At 39.4% G+C, this 19,202-nt stretch overlaps 2 protein-coding genes across 2 annotated transcripts; one reads left to right on the top strand and one right to left on the bottom strand.

Moving 5' to 3' along the window:
* Positions 1–7,101: 7,101 nt before the first annotated feature.
* On the bottom strand, positions 7,102–8,391 carry LOC110733281 (extensin-2-like). The gene is made up of 2 exons (XM_021913293.1): positions 7,971–8,391; positions 7,102–7,913 (listed from the first exon to the last, which is right to left on the bottom strand). The coding sequence occupies exons 1-2, from the start codon at positions 8,273–8,275 to the stop codon at positions 7,394–7,396; spliced, it is 825 nt and encodes a 274-aa protein (XP_021768985.1). The 5' UTR covers positions 8,276–8,391; the 3' UTR covers positions 7,102–7,393.
* Positions 8,392–16,994: 8,603 nt separating this feature from the next.
* On the top strand, positions 16,995–19,112 carry LOC110733276 (serine/threonine-protein phosphatase 7 long form homolog). Its single transcript, XM_021913290.1, has 6 exons — positions 16,995–17,102; positions 17,210–17,550; positions 17,632–17,691; positions 17,995–18,082; positions 18,171–18,605; positions 18,687–19,112. The coding sequence occupies exons 1-6, from the start codon at positions 16,995–16,997 to the stop codon at positions 19,110–19,112; spliced, it is 1,458 nt and encodes a 485-aa protein (XP_021768982.1).
* The last annotated feature ends 90 nt before the right edge of the window (positions 19,113–19,202 follow it).

Genomic DNA, 19,202 nt, shown 5'->3' with positions numbered 1-19,202 from the left:
CGGAAGTGGTTTTTAGCTGTCCATCCCAATTAACGGTGATCTGTTAATTGGAGGATGCCTTTAAACTCAAATTGTAGAGTAGATCATTGCATCTGATTTTATTTATCATTATTATCATACAAAATACTTCGATTGTACTTTTATATTATACATAATATTTCTTAAGAACTGCAGTATTCCAGACATTCTTCAGCGACTTTCCGTCTTCAGTTTCCAGATAAAATGATCCTTGCATAACCATATCTCTTATTCGATATGGACCTTCCCAGGTAGCCGTTAACTTTCCATCTTCATTACCCTTTCCTGTTGCTGATGTTCGTCTCAATACTAAATCTCCGACCTCTAATGGCCGGTGATTAACCTTCTTACTGTAAGCTCTTGACATTCTGTTTTTGTATGCGGCCGATTTAACTGCCGCTTTTTCCCTTACTTCTGGAAAAAAGTCTAACTGTTGCCGCAATAGTAGATCATTTTGCTCTTCACAGTAATGTTGTATTCTGTATGTCGGCAGACTGACCTCGGCGGGTATAATGGCTTCTGTTCCGAAAACTAAGTGGAAAGGGGATTCTCCTGTTGCTTCTTTAACTGTTGTTCTATTTGCCCATAAGATCTCTGGAATCAAATCTTCCCATAACCCTTTGGCATCTTCGATCTTTTTCTTTATTGCCATTACTATCTGCTTATTAGATGCTTCTGCCTGGCCGTTTGATTGCGGATGACAAACTGCCGCATATGCAAATTTGACTTTGTAAATTGTTAACAAAGTTTTTACGGGCTTGCAATCAAACTGTGATCCATGATCAAAAACCATTGCTCTCGGAAGGCCAAATCTTGTAAAGATATTTTTCCAAATGAACTTTCTAACTTCTGCTGCCGATATTGTTCTTACCGGTTCTGCTTCGATCCATTTGGTGAAGTAATCTACACCCACCAGTAGGAACTTTCGATTTCCAGTTGCTGACGGAAAGGGACCAACTATATCCATCCCCCACTGCGCAAACGACACTGGATTTAATATCAGCGTCAAATCATTTGGTGGCCGGTTCAGAATAGGTGCAAACTTTTGACATTTTTCACACTTTTTAACATAATCGGAAGCATCTTCATTCATTGCTGGCCAATAATATCCTCGTCTCATTATTTCTCTTGAAAGAGCTCGTCCTCCTAGGTGATTTCCGCAAGTTCCTTCATGAATCTCCACTATTAGCTTTGTAGATTCCTCTGCTGTTATACACCTTTGTAATGGGAACGAGAACCCTCTTTTATAAAGTTGGCCCTGGTATAGTATGAACCATACGCTATTTTTTTTTTATTTTCCGAGCTTCTTCTTTCTCTATCGGCAAAGCCCCTGTCAGTAAGTATGTTAGAATTTTGTCATACCATTGCTCCCCCAACTGGATACATTGAACTTCCTTTGCCGATTCGTCTATACTTCTCTGTTTCAGAACCTCTACCATAACAGTTCTTTCCAAGTCATTAAAACTTGAGCTGGCTAGCCTTGCTAGAGCATCAGCCTGGGAATTTTGTGCTCTCGGCACCAATTAAACTTCAAAATGTTGCAGCTGAGCTGTAAGCTCATTTATTTTTTCCAGATAATTTATCATCGCTAATTCTCTTGCTTCATACTCCCCACGAAACTGTCTAGAAACCAATTGTGAGTCGGTTTTGAGAACTAACCTCTTTGCTTCTGCCGCTATAGAGAGCTGAATACCCGCAATTGCTGCCTTGTATTCAGCTTCATTATTTGTAGCTTTGAATTTAAACTTTAAAGCATACTCAAAAACCTCTCCATTCGGAGCTGTTATCACAATACCGGCTCCAGATCCCATTGAGGTTGCTGAGCCATCTACTGATACCTGCCATGTCCCCAATTCTTCCTCTTCATCATTATAAGAGGTTTCTACAACAAAATCTGATAGGGCTTGTGCTTTTATTGACACCCTGGGTTTGTAATACAACTCATATTCCGATAATTCTACAGCCCACTTCAATAACCTTCCCGATGTATCCATTTTCTGCAATGATTTTTCCAATGGATGATTTGTAAGAATTTCTATTGGATGTGCATCAAAATAAGGTCGTAATTTTCTAGCAGCAATTACGACAGCAAAGGCAATTTTTTCAATCACTGGATATCGTCGCTCAGCAGCATTAAGGACATGATTGATAAAGTATAACTGTAAGTATTCTCCCGGCTCTGGTCGTGCAACTGTTGGGAGAGACTAAATGGTTTCTTACCACCTCTAGAGCATCAGCTTGATCTTTCCCCCATTCAAATGTCTTGTTTTGCCGTAAAACTACAAAAAACGGAAGTGCTTTATCTGCCGATTTGCTGATGAAGCGCGTCAAGGCTGCCATTCTTCCTGTCAATCTCTGAATGTCTCGAATTGATTTAGGTTGTTTCATTTCGAGAAGAGCATTAATCTTATCTGGATTTGCATCAATGCCTCGCTCGCTAACCATAAATCCTAAGAACTTTCCAGATCGGACTCCGAAAACACATTTTTCTGGATTGAGCTTCATCTGATATTGCCGCAAAGTTGCAAAGGTCTCCTTTAAATCCTCTATGTGATCTTTTTTCAGCTTGCTTTTTACTATTGTATCATCTACATATACTTCAACATTACGGCCCTTCTGATTTGCAAAAATTTTATCAACCAGCTTTTGATATGTTGCACCAACATTCTTCAACCCAAACGACATTGCCTTGTAGAAATATACCCCGGCATCTGTTATAAAAGCCGTTTTAGGCCTATCAACTTCATTAAGACTAACCTGATGATATCCAGAAAATGCATCTAAGAAGCTTAGCATTTCATGGCCAGAAGTCGAATCTACCAACCTGTCTATCCGAGGTAACGGATAACAGTCCTTAGGGCAAGATTTATTCAGATCCGTAAAATCCACGCACATCCGCCATTTCCCGGTTGGCTTTCTAACCATTACAACATTTGCCAACCATTCTGGATAAGTACACGGTTCTATAAATCCTGCCGTTAACAGCTTGTTGACTTCTGCTTGAATGGTTTCAATTTTTTCTGTGGAGAAGTTGCGCTTCTTCTGCCTTACCGGTCTGAACCTTCGGTCCACATCGAGCTTATGCTCCATCACTTCTGGGTGTATGTCCGGCATATCACTTGCCGAGAAGGCGAATACATCCGCATTTTCTCTCAACAAGCTGATCAGATTGCACCTCATTTCAACGTCCATATCAGCCCCCACCTTAACTGTCTGACTTGAATTTCCTGGTCGGAGCTCTACTTGCACTGTTTCACCTCCTGGCGATGGTCTCGGCATAGTTTCCGGCCTAGAATCAAAATTTTCCATCGACAAATCTCGCACTGTTGGTTCTCTTGCCCGCTTAGGGTTGTTTGGTACTTCTCCTTTCTGCCCCGGATTTTTTAACGCCGTGACATAGCATGACTTTGCCATCACCTGTCCCCCATGTACCTTTTCCACAACCCCTCTATTTGACACATAAGCAATAGTTAAATGATAAGTTGATACTACTGCCTGTATGTCATGAATTATCGGCCTTCCCACAATTGCATTATACGCCGACGGTACATCCACTACTAAAAATTCAGCCATCGCATCTCTTGCTGTTGTACCGTCTCCGAGCCTAATAGGGAGAACTATACTTACTTCTGGCCTCACTGTTGAACCGTTAAACCCAATCACCGGATATGATACCGGCGTTAAATATTTTCGGCCTATCATCAACTCATTGAAGACTTGCATAAACAGAACATTTGTTGAGCTTCCTCCATCAACTAGAACCCTTTTCACATCGGCCCCATTAATCTTTGCTATTAATACAAGGGGATCATCATGAGGAAACACTATTCCTTTTGCATCTTATTTGGTGAAGGTTACATTCGGAATTTCAGACGGCTGTGGGCGATCAGCAACATCTAATGCATTAATAATGTGCCGATACTCCGACAGGTGCTTCCGTGCTCCACTTATGGTTCCTCCGTGAACTGGTCCACCAGTTATTACATCAACTCTTTTTCCAGTAGATGACGGTGGTTGTCCGCCTTCCCCCTGTCGGTTCACTTGACCTTGTCTTTCTGGCCGGTATTCTATCTGCTGGCGTCCTGGTTGCCTATATTGTTGTTGCTGACTTTCCCCAGATTGCAACCGGTATTGCGTAAGATGCCCCCTTCTTATTAATTCTTCAATATTATCCTTCAACTGCACACAGTCCTCAGTGTAATGCCCTACATCTCGGTGGAACATGCAATACTTCTTGGTATCCCTTCCTTTCGCTTTCATCGGCACAGGTCTCACCCATCCTTCTCGGTTCTGATTTATAGAATATATTGCAGCCCTTGGTGCATTTAGAGGTGTATACGAATTATATCGCATTGGTGCTTTGGTTCCTCTGACCTCTTGGTGGCTTCCTCTTCTTGCTGCCGTTGGGTTCCTTGACCTTAGAACCCCTGAAGATCCCTCTTCCGACATAGGGTGAATTCTATCAGTAGAACTTATTCGGCTGCTTGTCTTCATTAATTCTTCACTCTTAATATAATTATGAGCTTTATTAAAAGATGCGGCTAATGTTGGCTGATTTTTTCGAGTTAGGTATCTCTTGAATTCCGAATCATTCAGACCGTTCATTAGTGCCATGACTGCTATCTCCTGCTGCAATCTTGGAATTGTATTGGCTTCATTATTAAACCTCCTTATGTAATCCCTTAAAGATTCATCTGCTTTCTGAGTAACAACCATTAACTCTCCAGAAGTTCTCTGCCGAACACTATTACTGACATACTGCCCTATGAACATTTCGGCTAACTGCTGGAAACTGTGAACTGCTCCATTTTCAAGATTATTAAACCAATCGGCTGCTGCTCCAACCAAAGTAGTGGGAAACACCTTACACCAAACGACATCAGAGTTGGTGTATAAAATCATGTGACCTTCATACGAGGTCATGTATCTTCCTGGATCTCCCCTACCATCATACCGACATGTCGGCATTTTGATTTTCTCCATTGGCTGGTCAATGATGCTTTGTGCAAATGGTGATGCCCTCAACTGAACTACTCTTCGCCCCGCTCCTTGCTGGTAAGTTCCTGTACTCTCGTCCTGAGCTGAGGATCGAACCTCTGATTCCCTAGGGGTTTGTTGGGATCTTGTCGGCGACCCATCATTCCGGCGTCTTTGCGAACTTCCAGTCTGGTCAAATTGATTGCCATGAGCTGTAAAAGGCATCCCTCCTCCATCTTGGGTTGCCCCTATTTCTTTTCTTTTTTTGCTCATAGTTGTCATTACCCTTGAAGTTGTTGCCAATTCTTCTGATGTAAACCCTGCCATAGGGTCTATATATGTCCTAGCCTGCCTTTCAGGGGTTAACGGCATATGAAATACATTACCCCCCAATGTATGAGTCTCATCCTCGATCTGAATTTCTGGATCAGGCATATTTTATATATTTTTTTTATTATATATATATATATATATATATATATATATATATATATATATTTTATTTTATCGGAAAGTATAAGGCTCTTTCAGGCGATAGAAGCAATTAAGTAGCTCCCCTCCTTCTAGCGCCAACTGTTTCAGCAGAAATCCGATAACCCGAATTCAGGATTCGAAGCTCGAGTATATAACCCGTTCTGCTCCTATCGGCCAAATAAGAACCTACACAAAGAGAAGAGATAAGCTAGCCCCGGGGTGAATCCGGGGATAACCACTCCAAAGATTAAGTCAGTAAGTGTTTATAGAAGAGAAGTGATTTAGAGAGAGAAAGTAGTGAAAGAGAGAGAGAGAAAGTGTAATAAATGCTACCTTGTTTATGAAGTAAAACCGGATTATTTATATGTTTACTAGGTGACAGATGGCAGTCTAATAAGTAATGTAATTTCTGCCACGTGTCAATTGTGAGCGCGACATGTGGCAGCTACCTATATGCTGATATGTCTACTTTATAGGAACGCCGATATTAACAAAGGCCATTTATGGATCGAATTCAAACAGTATGTCGGTATGTCCAACCATATCGGTCCATTATGATTTCCGTTATGTAGATATTTCCCCATACAATAGTGTCCGCAAACAACCGTGAGCAAGTCGGTGATGGCGGCAACGGCGGCGATTACAACTTCCGGCGCGGGGATTGATGATGGTGAGGAGTGTCGACTTTTTTTTTTTTTTTTTTTTGGGGATGATTCAGTTGATTTATTTTACAAGGGAAAAGGGAAGTGATTTTGTTAAAAAAATACTTAGTAAATACAAACCGCTACTTGAAGTAGCGGTTTCTCTAAATAATCCGCTATTTCAAGTAGCGGTTTTTAATCGTATACCGCTACTTCAAGTAGCGGTTTTTTAATAAACCAGTTTTTAAAAAAATTCCCCCTGAACCGCTGACGTGGACGGTACGGTGGGAATTAAAAAAAGATTAGTGATAATTTGGGAATTGTATGTTTTCCCAACATTATTTAGGGAAAGGGCTCTTAAATTAGTGTTATTAATATATTATTATAATTATTTTTATTGATTTGTTCTGGTCTACTGTTGAAGATAAAATAAGCTTAGAAAATTCAAATACAATAAGTTCAAAAAATGAAGTAAAATCAAATTAGGTAAGATAAAATAATTTCAAACAAAGTTATATGAAACAAATAGACCCTTAATGATTTTTTTTGTTTGCAATAACAATTGCTCTCTAATATACTTCCATTTATGTTTCATTATTTTATTGTTTTGACTTAACTTCTGATTTAGTGAGAACCCTTCAAAGTCATACTTAAACAAGGCAGCTTTTGATTTGGTATTGATCTTTTATGTTAATGTATTGATGTGGATAAGGCTTATACATCATGTACTTTGTGTATATTATCATTAAAATATATGTGCGCGTTCAACTATCTGTAACGAGACCTGGACATGTAAATGTAGCTGAATTGTAGGATTTTGTGGATACCACTCTTCAATTCTATCATATATTAATGGTACTTGTGGTAAATTGCGTCTGTTCTTGATCAGTATTTGGACACGATACGGATTTCATTCTTATACTTAGCTTGTAAATTTAAAAGTGATGTATGCAGCATCAGGTGCACCTAAATAAAATTTTGGAGATCAGACTAGAAGCACAAGATTATCAATCCATAAATTCAATTAAGAACTCAGATACATTATTTCTTATATAACAATAGGGTCAATAGCCCACAGCAACCAAGCACACTTATTACACTTTTATTCAACATCCAAGTAACAAAGATGAGTAAACAAATTGTATAAATGTAAATAAACAACAAAACTTTGACAATTTTCTTTATTGTTTGTAGTAAGTAGAAGATAAACAGTATCAGGGAGAGTGACTTATGATAATGATTTTTGAAGCTAGGGCACTAGGTAAGATAGTGGAGACTTTAGTTTAGTAAGGAGGTGGAGACTTGTAAGAGTACGAGGGTGAGTAGTAGTATGGTTTAGGAGAGTAGTAGTATGAAGGGGACTTGTCATATGAAGGAGCCTTGTATGGTTCGGGGGATTTGTAGTCATATGAAGGGGACTTGTAGGGTTCAGGGGACTTTTCATATGAAGGAGCCTTGTATGGTTCGGGGGATTTGTAGTCATATGAAGGGGACTTGTAGGAGGGTGGAGACTTGTAGTACGAAGGGGACTCATAGGAGTACGAAGGGGATTTGTAGGCTGGTGGAGACTTGTAGTATGAAGGGGACTCATAGGAGTATGAAGGGGACTTGTAGGCTGGTGGAGACTTGTAGTCGTATGAAGGAGATTCATAGGAGTATGAAGGGGACTTGTAAACTGGTGGAGACTTGTAGTCGTATGAAGGGGATTCATATGAGTATGAAGGGGACTTGTAAACTGGTGGAGACTTGTAGTATGAAGGGGACTCGTAGGAGTATGAAGGAGCCTTGTAAGCTGGTGGAGACTTGTAGTATGAAGGGGACTCGTAGGAGTATGAAGGAGCCTTGTAAGCTGGTGGAGACTTGTAGTATGAAGGGGACTTGTAAGCTGGTGGAGACTTGTAATATGAAGGGGACTCGTAGGAGTACGAGGGTGAGTAGGTGCCATATTCATAGGGTGGTGGAGACTTATATTCGTATGGAGGGGATTTGTAGGAGTACGAGGGAGAGTAGGGTGGTGGAGATTTATAGTATGATGGGGATTTGTACACATATGAGGGCGAGTAGTATGGTGAGGGTTTGTAATCGTATGAATCTGCAGCTACGTTAGTAAACAGTGGAAGCAATGCAAAAGCACAGACAAAAATAATAAGCCAGTTATTTGCCATTGTGTATGTTGTGCCAAAAATATCAGCTGCCTGCTCTTCTTCCCTCTGATTATTTGACAAGTTACTTGTTAATCTTTGTGTGCAGGCTATGAATGTTGCTTCAAACTTAAAAGATAATACTCGTTTATATAGTTAACATATCGTGCAACTTGAAGGATTTGTTTAATTCCTGAGGAAATTTTCAAACTTCAAAAACATCTATCACAGCTGATCACACACACCCCTACTTGAATTTTTAGATTAGTGTAACTAGTCATTTCGCGTTACATTAAGAAACATTATTAAAGAAATTGTCAAGTTGAGTACTTGTTTTCTCTTTTTCCCTTTCTTCTTTGCTTGTTTACTATGTCATTACTAGAACTAATCAGAGGAATCATACCACATCTAGAATCGGTCTGTGTAACGAACATCATGATCATGACGCTGAAAACTTCGAATATTTTCAATTTTTATTTTGGTCAGAAGGGGAAATAGTATGCTAGTCCTCCAGAGAAAATTAAATTAATTGCTACTTACCATTTGAATTTTCTCATATGAAAACATTACCGTGATCAGTAGATTTAACCTTTTATTGATGCAAAGGTTATTTGACTAGGTACTATTAGAACTGGTCTTATGACCATGTAATTGATGTAAATTATGCCGTGTGAATTGAAGTGTTGCTTACAAATGTTAAATTATGACCAATTATGTACTCCGTTTACTAGTCCTACCATATTGATATTTCACCATTGTTAATTCACCATTTTGACCAATATTATCTTTAACTATCAATCTTGTTAGTAACTAATTAGTCTGTTTATATCGTGAGGTTCAAAGAACTATCTTCCCTCATTTCTGCAACTATCACGTTGTCTGACAGAAGATGCCTGAATCTCTTCAGAGGCCTGATCATACTATCCTAGACAATGTGCAGCAGACAATTAGACATGCAGAGTATTATACTAGTATATTTTTGTATTACTAACTAATTAATGCAAATAAGCTGAATGTTTGTTACCTTTGCAAGACCTAACAAATTGTAGTTCCTAGAAGCTTCAAAATAATGTGCTTTCATTTAATCAGTATGTACTTATAAATAATGATAAGTCTGGTACGGCGAGTGATAAAAGAAAAAATCATTTGAATGCGTAGATTTAGATGCTGATCTTCTTTTAAAGTTTTTCTATCAAAAAAAGACTTTTTATATCATATAAGCAAGTCATCGGATCATAATTCATATTTGCCAAATAAGATTAGTTTCTCAAAACTCAAATGCTTACAGTATGAACTGAAGGGAATTTATGCCTGCCTGCACTGACAATGCTGTTTTTTCTTCGATTACTCTATTGTTATCTAATACTCCGTACTCCATAGTAGAGATCATATGTAATACACTAATACAGACAGTTTGATAGAATTTACCAATGACTGCTCTGTATATTTGGTCAAATGATATCAGTTGTATTTAATTTGTTCTGTGTGTAATTTGTTGGTTATGATTCTTATGAACTACTTCATTTGTTAAACTAGACAATTATTCAGGGAAACGGAGATAGCTAAATCCTATTGGTTAACGCGATGTGTTTGAACCCTTTAACTCCATCTTTGTCAACTTAATGACTTATTGATGGTGAGACTTGTAATTGAAGTCCAATTTAGTCAGATTACTCAGATATAATTTACCTTATGTTTTATGTTTCCTTGAGCTATAGATTTGGATAGCTAATTACTTTAAAGCAAAAACATAATTTTTGACAAATCCCACATTTTAATTTTACAAAGCCGACATCAAGTTTATAAACACTTGAGAAGCGTATAATGGATACGACCTTACTTGAACAGGATCTGTTCTATAGGATCGTACCTCTGTATCCTTGAGTTCTAAGGAGACAGAAAACCAAGTCTGGTGGATGAATTATGACCGTGTGATCAGAGCGTGATTAACAGCTACCTTTGGTTCTCGGACCACTGATGCCGTAGATGATCGTTCCCCGGCTACTCTGTGAGCTTGGGATGGTCACACGGTTGTCTGACAGACTCCAAATATTTTTGCAGCCTATGAACAATGTAATCTTTTACTTTATTTTAATTTGTGGAGAGAATGAAGAATGTAATTGTAATGTAACAACAAGGTTGTTTATACTGCATACATTGCAAGCTACTAAGGTAACTGCGGGGCTCACAAATTGTATGTGCCTTAAATATTTTGTATGTTTGATTAGACTTTGGTTATTAGGCTAAATATGTTTTGTCCTCCTGGCTCAGTTTATTTCAGGCCTTGCAGTAATATAGGCATGTCCAAGTGAAGGGCCAACATCACTGCAGGCCAAATCGCGAAAACGTAGTGTGCACAACTACACAAAATATAATGTTCATGAGTATCGAGTATGGTCCAGAGATGGACTGAGGTTGGGAAGTTGCTGTCACAAAGTAAACTGTTTGATCTCTACTTGAGGTTTGCCTAACCAGTAGTTAAAATAGAAAACTTGACAACAATTCGAGGTAAAAGGGATTAGTTATTTGTAAGTTTAATAGGTTAATGCAATGTGATTAGCGCTATAACATCAACTCTTTAACTCCCACATTATTATTTTACAAAGTAAACACCATGTTTATAAACACTTGAGCAGCATATGATGGATACGACCTTACTTGAACAGGATCTGTTCTATAGGATCGTACCTCTGTATCCTTGAGTTCTAAGGAGACAGAAAACCAAGTCTGGTGGATGAACTATGACCGTGTGATCAGAGCGTGATTAACAGCTGCCTTTGGTTCTCGGACCACTAGTGCCGTAGATGATCGTTCCCCAGCTCTACTTTGTCAGCTTGGGATGGTTACACAGTTGTCTGACAGACTCAAATCTATTTTTAGCCCTCGTAGTTGCTGTCATAACTAACCATTTTTACAGAAAAAGCTTGCAGCCTAGCTGGTGTTGCACTGTTAGTTAACTTAACACACCATCCAATATGAAATTGATGAAATGTATGCAGAACTTCAATTTTGCACCTTCAAGATCCTTACTCTAGCATTAGCTATATAGGCTGTACCTGAACCGCGTGAGATGGGGGTTGTGACACAAGCTCTATTTGATTTACGCTTTGTATCCCAGGAGGTGAACCGTGAACAAAGAGATGCCTAATTAAAGGAGTTACAAGAATCATGAAACGCCAGAATAGAAGAACTACTGATTAGCCAAAAGGTGTGACTATTAGAATTTAGGACCTCTAATAACAGAAAGTTTGTCAATTGTCATGAATACTGATAAATTTTTAGTCCCACATCGCATTTTATTTAATATCATACATATTTATATACATCCGTATTGTTTTCAACAACCTATTTTGTCAAAATATGGCAACTCATTACATTATATGGGCCGCCAGCCCATCTGTAAACAATACAACAACACTTGGCCCAAGCCCAACTTACAAATTATCGCGTGAAACTTGATTGATTCCTTGACGCTAATCCAACTATCCAAAATATCTGTTGCCAACCGTGTTATCCCAAATTACTTCTAGATTGGATAAACTCACAAACAACCTTAGTATCTTTCAGTTTACCGTGTTTAGTTCGTGTATTTTGAAGAGATGATATCTTTGCATCGTGTATTGCCAACATTCATGCCTCATCCAAATCCACCGTGTTGCTTTTTGAGTATTATTTCTTTCAAGGTTTGACTAGTCAACTCAAGTTCCGGCATATTTAAAGTCGTATAAAGAAAATGCTTAAATTAATTTGAAACTGAGATAGAGTGAGTAGATTTTGTTAAAACTTATATACAGAGTTATATTTGAATTGAACAATTGTACACTAATATATTTTCGAATTATCTTTTTTTTTTTCCTCGTATTTTGATACTACTAATTGTTACTTTGCTAGATAGCTAGCAATCAATCTAGCATATTCATTTCATGTCAAAAATAATGATAAACACTATAGTATCTTTACAATGAACATGTATAAACACATGAATAAACTGCACTTATGCACACATATGCCAATGTAACTATGCTCTACTAAGATAACATTACTAATATTCCTATTGTCCTATACACTGATCAACTCTATGTATTTTTGCGTGAATTATATCTCATATTTTGGTCGTGTAAAAATAAAAATTATTTCGTATTAAAACTGCATGTTTATTTATGTTATTGTAAAGAAAGATGTCAACTTGAATTATACAATGTAAATAATTAGTATACGTAGTTTTAATATCGATTTTCATATATATGTTGATACATGAATTATATGACTAGTATGAAAAGGGATTGATATTCTCACTCGTCTTGAAAGAATGAAGTTACTAGCTTGCGAATTAGTTTAATGATTACTTAAGCTCCCTGGGATGTGAAATTTATTATATAATACTCTAAGTTTAATCATTAATTGATTGCCTTGAACTTCATTAGCGTTCTAACTAAGTTATCTGAAATTTCTTCAACTTTTTGAACGTTAGCATAATTCTATGTTTTCAATTGGTAGTTGAGGGAGGACACCTGTAAATCTGTAATCGTACATCAATTAAACTATTGTACTAAAGATCTAAAAACAGAAAAAAGTAACTTAATTTAATGAACTTTATTCTTATTTTAAAGTAAAGCACAAATTATTCAACCTGCCTTTTGCCAACGGTCTAAAACGAATATGCACACTAGGGGTGAGCAAAACCGGGTACCCGGTCAAAAACTAAGGACCCAGTCCCGGAACCGGTTAGTACCGGGTCTAAGATTTTGCAACTGGTCCCGGAACCGGTATCAACCGGGTCCCAAAATTTTAGACCCGGAACCGGAAACGGTGGGTACCGGTTCTAGAACCGGGTACCCGGTGTTATAGTTGACCAGCCATTAAAAAACTTGAAACCATAGAAAATTTCCAGAATATTGAGATGAACAAATTAAGATCTAAAATCTAACCAATACATGAATTATACACTACCAAATTAGTATGAGTCAAATAATCTATATAAATTATAATTTAATATATAATCGAGCTTCTTCTTCGGGTCACCGCCCTTAACTATCACCTCTTCTCTCATTCTCTTAACATTGACGTGTTCTTCGTTGATGTGGTGGTGGTTCCGACTTCTTCATATGCCATGAATGAGAATTTGTAAGAGAGAACAGGTTCATAATATGTTTTTCGTCAAAAAAAAAAAACAAAAAATAAAAAAAATAAGAATTTGATATAGATCTAAGAATATGGAAAAGGGTGGTTGATGAATTATAAGGTGATATTGGCTGGTGAAATTTGTGAAGATAGTGCATTTGGTGGGCGGTGAAGAGTAGTTTTAGGGTTTTAATAATAAGTACTCCTTATAAGATGAATGGGTTGTGAGTAAGTGGGCTGGTAATAACAAAAAAGGCCCAATATTTCATTTGTTTAGTGGCTGACAGAAACCCTAGCAGAAATGAATTGGATGAAATGGGCCTAATGTTGTATTGGACTGTGGATTGTTGGGTTTTTTAAAAAAAAAAATAATTTTTTATAACTAAATCAGTACCGGTTCCGGGTACCCGGATTGTCTGGATCCGGGACCGGGTACCCGGAACTGGAATTGGTTTAAACCGGGTACCCAGTGGGTACCGGGTCCGAAATTTTAGGACCCGGTCCCGGAACCGGTTACAACCGGGTCCGACATTTTGGACCCGGTCCCGGAACCGGTGGGACCAGTTCCGGGTCCGGACCCGGCGGATCCTAACCGGTTCCGGGTCCGGTACCGGGTACCCTGGGTCTTTGCTCACCCCTAATGCACACACCCCCCCCCCCCCCAAAAAAAAAAAATATAAAAAAAAAAACCACATGCTAAGAACATCCAACAGACAATAAGTCCGCCACTTACGACGGAAACCTTTACTATAATAGTCAACACGGTGATCTAATTGGTTGGACCCCACAAAACGAGTTTGTGGCCCATTTTAACATTAAAAGATTTTGTCACCAAATTTGCCACTTTTTTTGGGAAAAATTACCAAACTGAGCGTTTTTGGAAAACAATTTCCCAAACAAGACGCGTGGCAAAACTATTTACCAAACTAAGCTTTCAGGGTAAAACGCCAACCAGGGTGGCGGGCAATTTTTTTTTTAATTTTTAGTCAAAGGTAAAACGCCATCAAGGGTGGCGTTTTACTGCTGGGCAAATTTTTTAAAAAAAAACATTTACACAAAAACGCTAACGCCGTTGGCGTTTTACTTTTAACACAAAAGCGCTAACGTCGTTGGCGTTTTAGAGTCGGGTATTTCTAACAGCATATATCGCTGTTCTTCATTATTCAACCAAACCCCCAAATTGCAAACCCTAACCCCGCGCTTACCAACTTCCAATTCTCCATATTTGAAGCAATTTCATCACATTCCGTAGCTTAGTTTTGCATCATAGTCAATAAAAATTAATCCTCCTTCTTTGTTCAACACTGTTACGCCCTACTTTCATCGAAATTGAGGTATGTCTTGAATTTAACTATTTTACTTGTGTATGATGTTTTTTGGGAATTTATGTTTGTAATTTACAATGTATGTACTATAGTGTTGTTCAAGTATGCGAAATATGTATAACTACATAATACATTGTTGTTTAATTATTGAAATTAAGTATAGTTATATGTATGTTGTATAATTTCGTATAATTTATATGAAGCATTTAGTTGTTGAACTACATATATGAAGCATTTAGGGAATTACGAACTACATTGTTGAGTTAAGTACATTTAAATGTATCTTACATTGTTAGATTAAGTAGGTAAGTTAGTATGTTGTTGAACACTGCGTTGTATGTACGCTTTGCTTGAGGATTTATTGGAATCATTGTGGTTTTAGTTGTGCATATGTGTCACCTAATATGTGGTATGATGTTATGTAGAACATGGCTTCACAATTGATTGTTTTGTTATGCCGTTGGGGGGGTGAAATTTTGTGTGTCGGACCCAATGTCGAGTATAGAGGAGGAAAAATGGAACCGCTAGCATTGAAACCTTGTATGACTTACAATGATTTGTTGAAGAAAGTTTATACTATAATTGGTTCAAAGCCAACAAGTGTTGAAGTGAACATCAAAATGAGGTTTGAAAGTGTTAGCAGGATTCAAATCTTACCTGTTTTGAATGACGACCATTTGGAGGTTTTGAGGGGTGCCGTTGTAATGAGGTCTCTTCCTACTGATTTGTATGTGGAAACGGTGCCTGTATGTACTCAACAACCAACATTTCTTCCATCATACAATGCGAGCTCTCTACAAATGCCCGCATATAACATTCCATCATCTGAATATGGAATGGGTTCTTTCAGTAGAATGTTACACGACGATCAATTTGACATTCCATTCAGTTCACAATTTACGGCGTCGGGGTCAATGCAGCAACCTGGTCCATCTACCTCAAACAATGACATTTCATCATCGATGCAGTTGCAAAGTTACTCTCCCACGCAAGAACATATTGAAACACCACCGTTTCAGACTTTGGTGAATGCTGAACTTGTTATAAACAACGAGTTGTCTGTTCTTGATATGTATAATGACACAAACGACGAGGGTGAAGACGGAGATGAAGAAGATGTTATAAACAACGATTTGTCTGTGGATGATGTTGTTGCTAGAACTCCATTACCTTGGTTCAGTCAAATAAACGAGAACTATGAGGTGGACATACATTGGGGTGATTCGGGAGCCAGTGTTCGTTTCGTGTCGGGGGAGAATTTGAGAAGGGCATGATTTTCGACAATAAGAAAGCGCTACAGGAAATGGTGAAATTGTATTCCATAGAGCGAAATCATTTCTACACCACAGTGACGTCGAATGAGAATGTCCTTCATTTAAAGTGCAAGAGGGGGTGTGGTTGGTCGCTACGTGGTACAAAAACAAATCTAACCACACGTGCCTTTAAGATCGTATCTTACAAGGGCCCACATCGCGACAATTGTGTTAATGAAGTTCCGCCCAGAGATCATCGACACTTGGACTCCTCTGTTATCTGCGACTATGTGAAGTCGTTTGTGCAGAAAGATCCATGTTTGAGAGTTGAGTTCATACAACATATCATCTCCAACAAATTTCAATTCGATGTTCCATATCGAAGAGCGTGGTATGCCAAACAGAAAGCGATTGCGGAAATTTTTGGGGATTGGGAGAGTTCATACAACAGACTTCCTTCATTCATGCAAGCCCTCCAGGAGTCGAACCCAGGCACTGTAGTTCTGTGGAAATACAAAGCTATTGCTGAAGGCGTTTATTACAGCAACAGGGGGTCATAAGCATACCGTTAACTTTAATTTAAGAACATGTACATGCAACAAACCGATGATATTTCACCTACCATGTTCTCATGTTCTAGCCGTGTGTCTTAAGTATTCAGTTTCTGAGGAACCGTGGGTGGACAGTTTCCTACGATCAGAGGCGTATGCAAATACTTATGCCCCACAATTCTGGCCTATTCCTTGTGAGACGACGTGGAGGTCATACAGAGGGCCTAAAATCATCCTGATGAGATCATGGTCCGAGGACACGGTCGCCCACCGTCGAAGCGTATACGAAATGAAATGGATGAGACAAACCGTCCACCAAGCAAATGTAGTCGTTGCCGTCAGGAAGGACACAATAAGAGATCTTGCCCTTTTCGAACGGACGGTGACCGGTGGTGGTGTTAGTTTATGTATTATTTTTATACCATGTTGTGTGTGTGTGTTCAAGTAGGATGTAGATGACTTTTTGTTTTACATTGTACGCTGAACAAAGATCATGGAGGGACAGGATCAGGGGCAGACACGACATGATCCTGGACCAGCTGACCCTTCAGTGCTGACACTTCAGGATACCCATCGGAGCCGTGACATATGGGAGCAGATAGTAAGTTTTCATCTACCAAATATTTATTGTGTTTGGAATTTATTTGGATGGCCTTCACACCGATCGATCGAGCGCTTATTACTGCGCTTGTTGAGAGATGGAGACAGGAAACTCACTCCTTCCATCTACCAGTTGGGGAGGCCACCGTCACGCTCCGAGATGTGGCGATACTTACACGGTTCCTAGTGCATGGTAGGGCAGTTACAAGACCGATTATACAGGACCCTCGTGGCCTTGTTGAGAGGGTGTTAGGGGTGAGGCCTGAGGCGACCGATGTTAGAGGCACAGGGTTAAGACACATATGGTTACGAGAGACATTTGGGGTGTTGCCTCCTGATGCTGATGATGGGGTCGTCCAAAGATACGCTCGAGCGTACCTGTTCATGTTGATAGGATCATTATTCAGTAACAAGAGTGGTAGTCACATACAGTTGATCTACCTACAACTGTTAGAGAACAACTAGGAGGGTATACGTGACTACAGCTGGGGTAGTGCGTGTCTGGCAACCTTATATCGACATCTTTGCAGAGCATCCCAGCGTAGTAGATGGGAGATCAGCGGTCCCTTGATTGTGCTTCAGGTAGTCTTGTACTTTCATACCATTTTCTACCTATTACGTACTAAACATTGGCTAGACTAAACTTTTGTTTTTTTTATTACAGTTATGGGCTTGGGAGCACATCCACGTTGGTAGGCCAGCTATGCCTGCTAGGCGTCGACGCGAGGAGGAGGAGGAAGACGATTAGGAGCATGCATATGAGGCGCCGCCACACCCACCACCGGACTTAGCATACGGTTGCCGGTATGTATGACTTATTGTTAAGTTATCCACATATGGTTTTAATTTTCTATTAATTTTGTCATGAACACTGTTATTATACATGTAATCAGGTGGCTAGGGCGGAGACTTACTCGTGTGCATGCAGCAAGGGGTCTGCCGTATTATAGAGATGCATTCGACAGACTGAGCGAGTCTCAGGTTATAGTTCACTTTAAAAACTAATTTAACACCGTGTTCATTATTTTAATAAGTTAATTATGATGTTAACGACTGCTTGTTAATGCAGATGACGTGGGATCCGTACGTCCCTCACTTAGTCGATGACATGCCCCAATATCTTCTTGATCACCAGATGGAGTGGCGTGCCATGACAGTGCTTATCTGTTTTGAGTTGGTGGAGGCTCACCTCCCCGACAGAGTCATGCGACAGTTCGGCCTTTGTCAAGCCATCCCCGCCCCGTGTGACACGAGTGTCCAGTTGCACAGGACAGACCGACGAGGAAAGGGGAAGGTTAACTGGGCAGTTCAGCATGCCCCTTACATTGACATGTGGGACCAGCGGCTGCAGCACGTCGCGGATGGTGCGCCTGTCCAAGGCCTGATGGAGTATCACGATCCATACATGGTATGGTACAGGAGCATTACCCGACGCTTCATCAACCCTAACTACACCCCACCCTTAACGCATTACCACCCAGCTTTTGGAGACATCAGTGGATATGTGAGTTTTTTGTCATTTTTTCTTTTCCTCCAATTTATAGTTTCTTTAATTATTAAAATGGCTGATTGTTGACTAATGCAGGCGTCTGATATGCTTGCTATACATGATGCACTAGAAGTCTTGAGCATATCATATCCCACCATACCGCAGTTGGATGACATTCACGCAATGACTGTGAGTAGCTTACAGAGACATGGTCATGGCCATCTTATCCCCCAGGGCCGGGACCAATCACACCGCCGTTCACACCGTGAGGTAGGCAGCAGTAGTAGGGGACAGACTCACACGTCCCCTACAGGGTCCCCCCTGTTTTTTGATGATCAGGAAGATATCGCCATCCACATGTTTGCGCCATACTCATCTCAGGAAGGACCATCTTCCAGCCAACAGACTCCTCCCCAGACCTCTGCCCCAGATCCTTTCACAACGGTATCTCAGTACTACCGTCGTAGAAGACCGCGATTGGATAGACAACACTTACATACAATAGATGAATCGAGATCTTAGAACTTCTTTTGTTAGTTGTAATCAGATTCTATAGTACATTGTATCCAAATAAATATTATCAATTTTACTAACCTTTTTAGTTCATTTTCT

Source organism: Chenopodium quinoa, unplaced genomic scaffold, assembly GCF_001683475.1.
Source record: "Chenopodium quinoa cultivar QQ74 unplaced genomic scaffold, ASM168347v1, whole genome shotgun sequence".
NCBI classification, from domain to species: Eukaryota; Viridiplantae; Streptophyta; class Magnoliopsida; order Caryophyllales; family Amaranthaceae; genus Chenopodium; species Chenopodium quinoa.
Note: the sequence above shows the minus strand (reverse complement) of the source record. Positions and strands in the feature narration are given on the sequence as shown.

Bases quoted from the DNA above. Each gene is read 5' to 3' on its own strand.
- LOC110733281 (XM_021913293.1), bottom strand. From the start codon at position 8,275: ATGGCAAATAACTGGCTTATTATTTTTGTCTGTGCTTTTGCATTGCTT. The intron at 7,914-7,970 runs GTCTCCACCAGC...TTCATACTACAA, and splicing joins AAGTCCCCTTCATACTACAA to GTCTCCACCAGCTTACAAGG.
- LOC110733276 (XM_021913290.1), top strand. From the start codon at position 16,995: ATGGAGGGACAGGATCAGGGGCAGACACGACATGATCCTGGACCAGCT. The intron at 17,103-17,209 runs GTAAGTTTTCAT...AGATGGAGACAG, and splicing joins GTGACATATGGGAGCAGATA to GAAACTCACTCCTTCCATCT. The intron at 17,551-17,631 runs GTTAGAGAACAA...ACATCTTTGCAG, and splicing joins CAGTTGATCTACCTACAACT to AGCATCCCAGCGTAGTAGAT.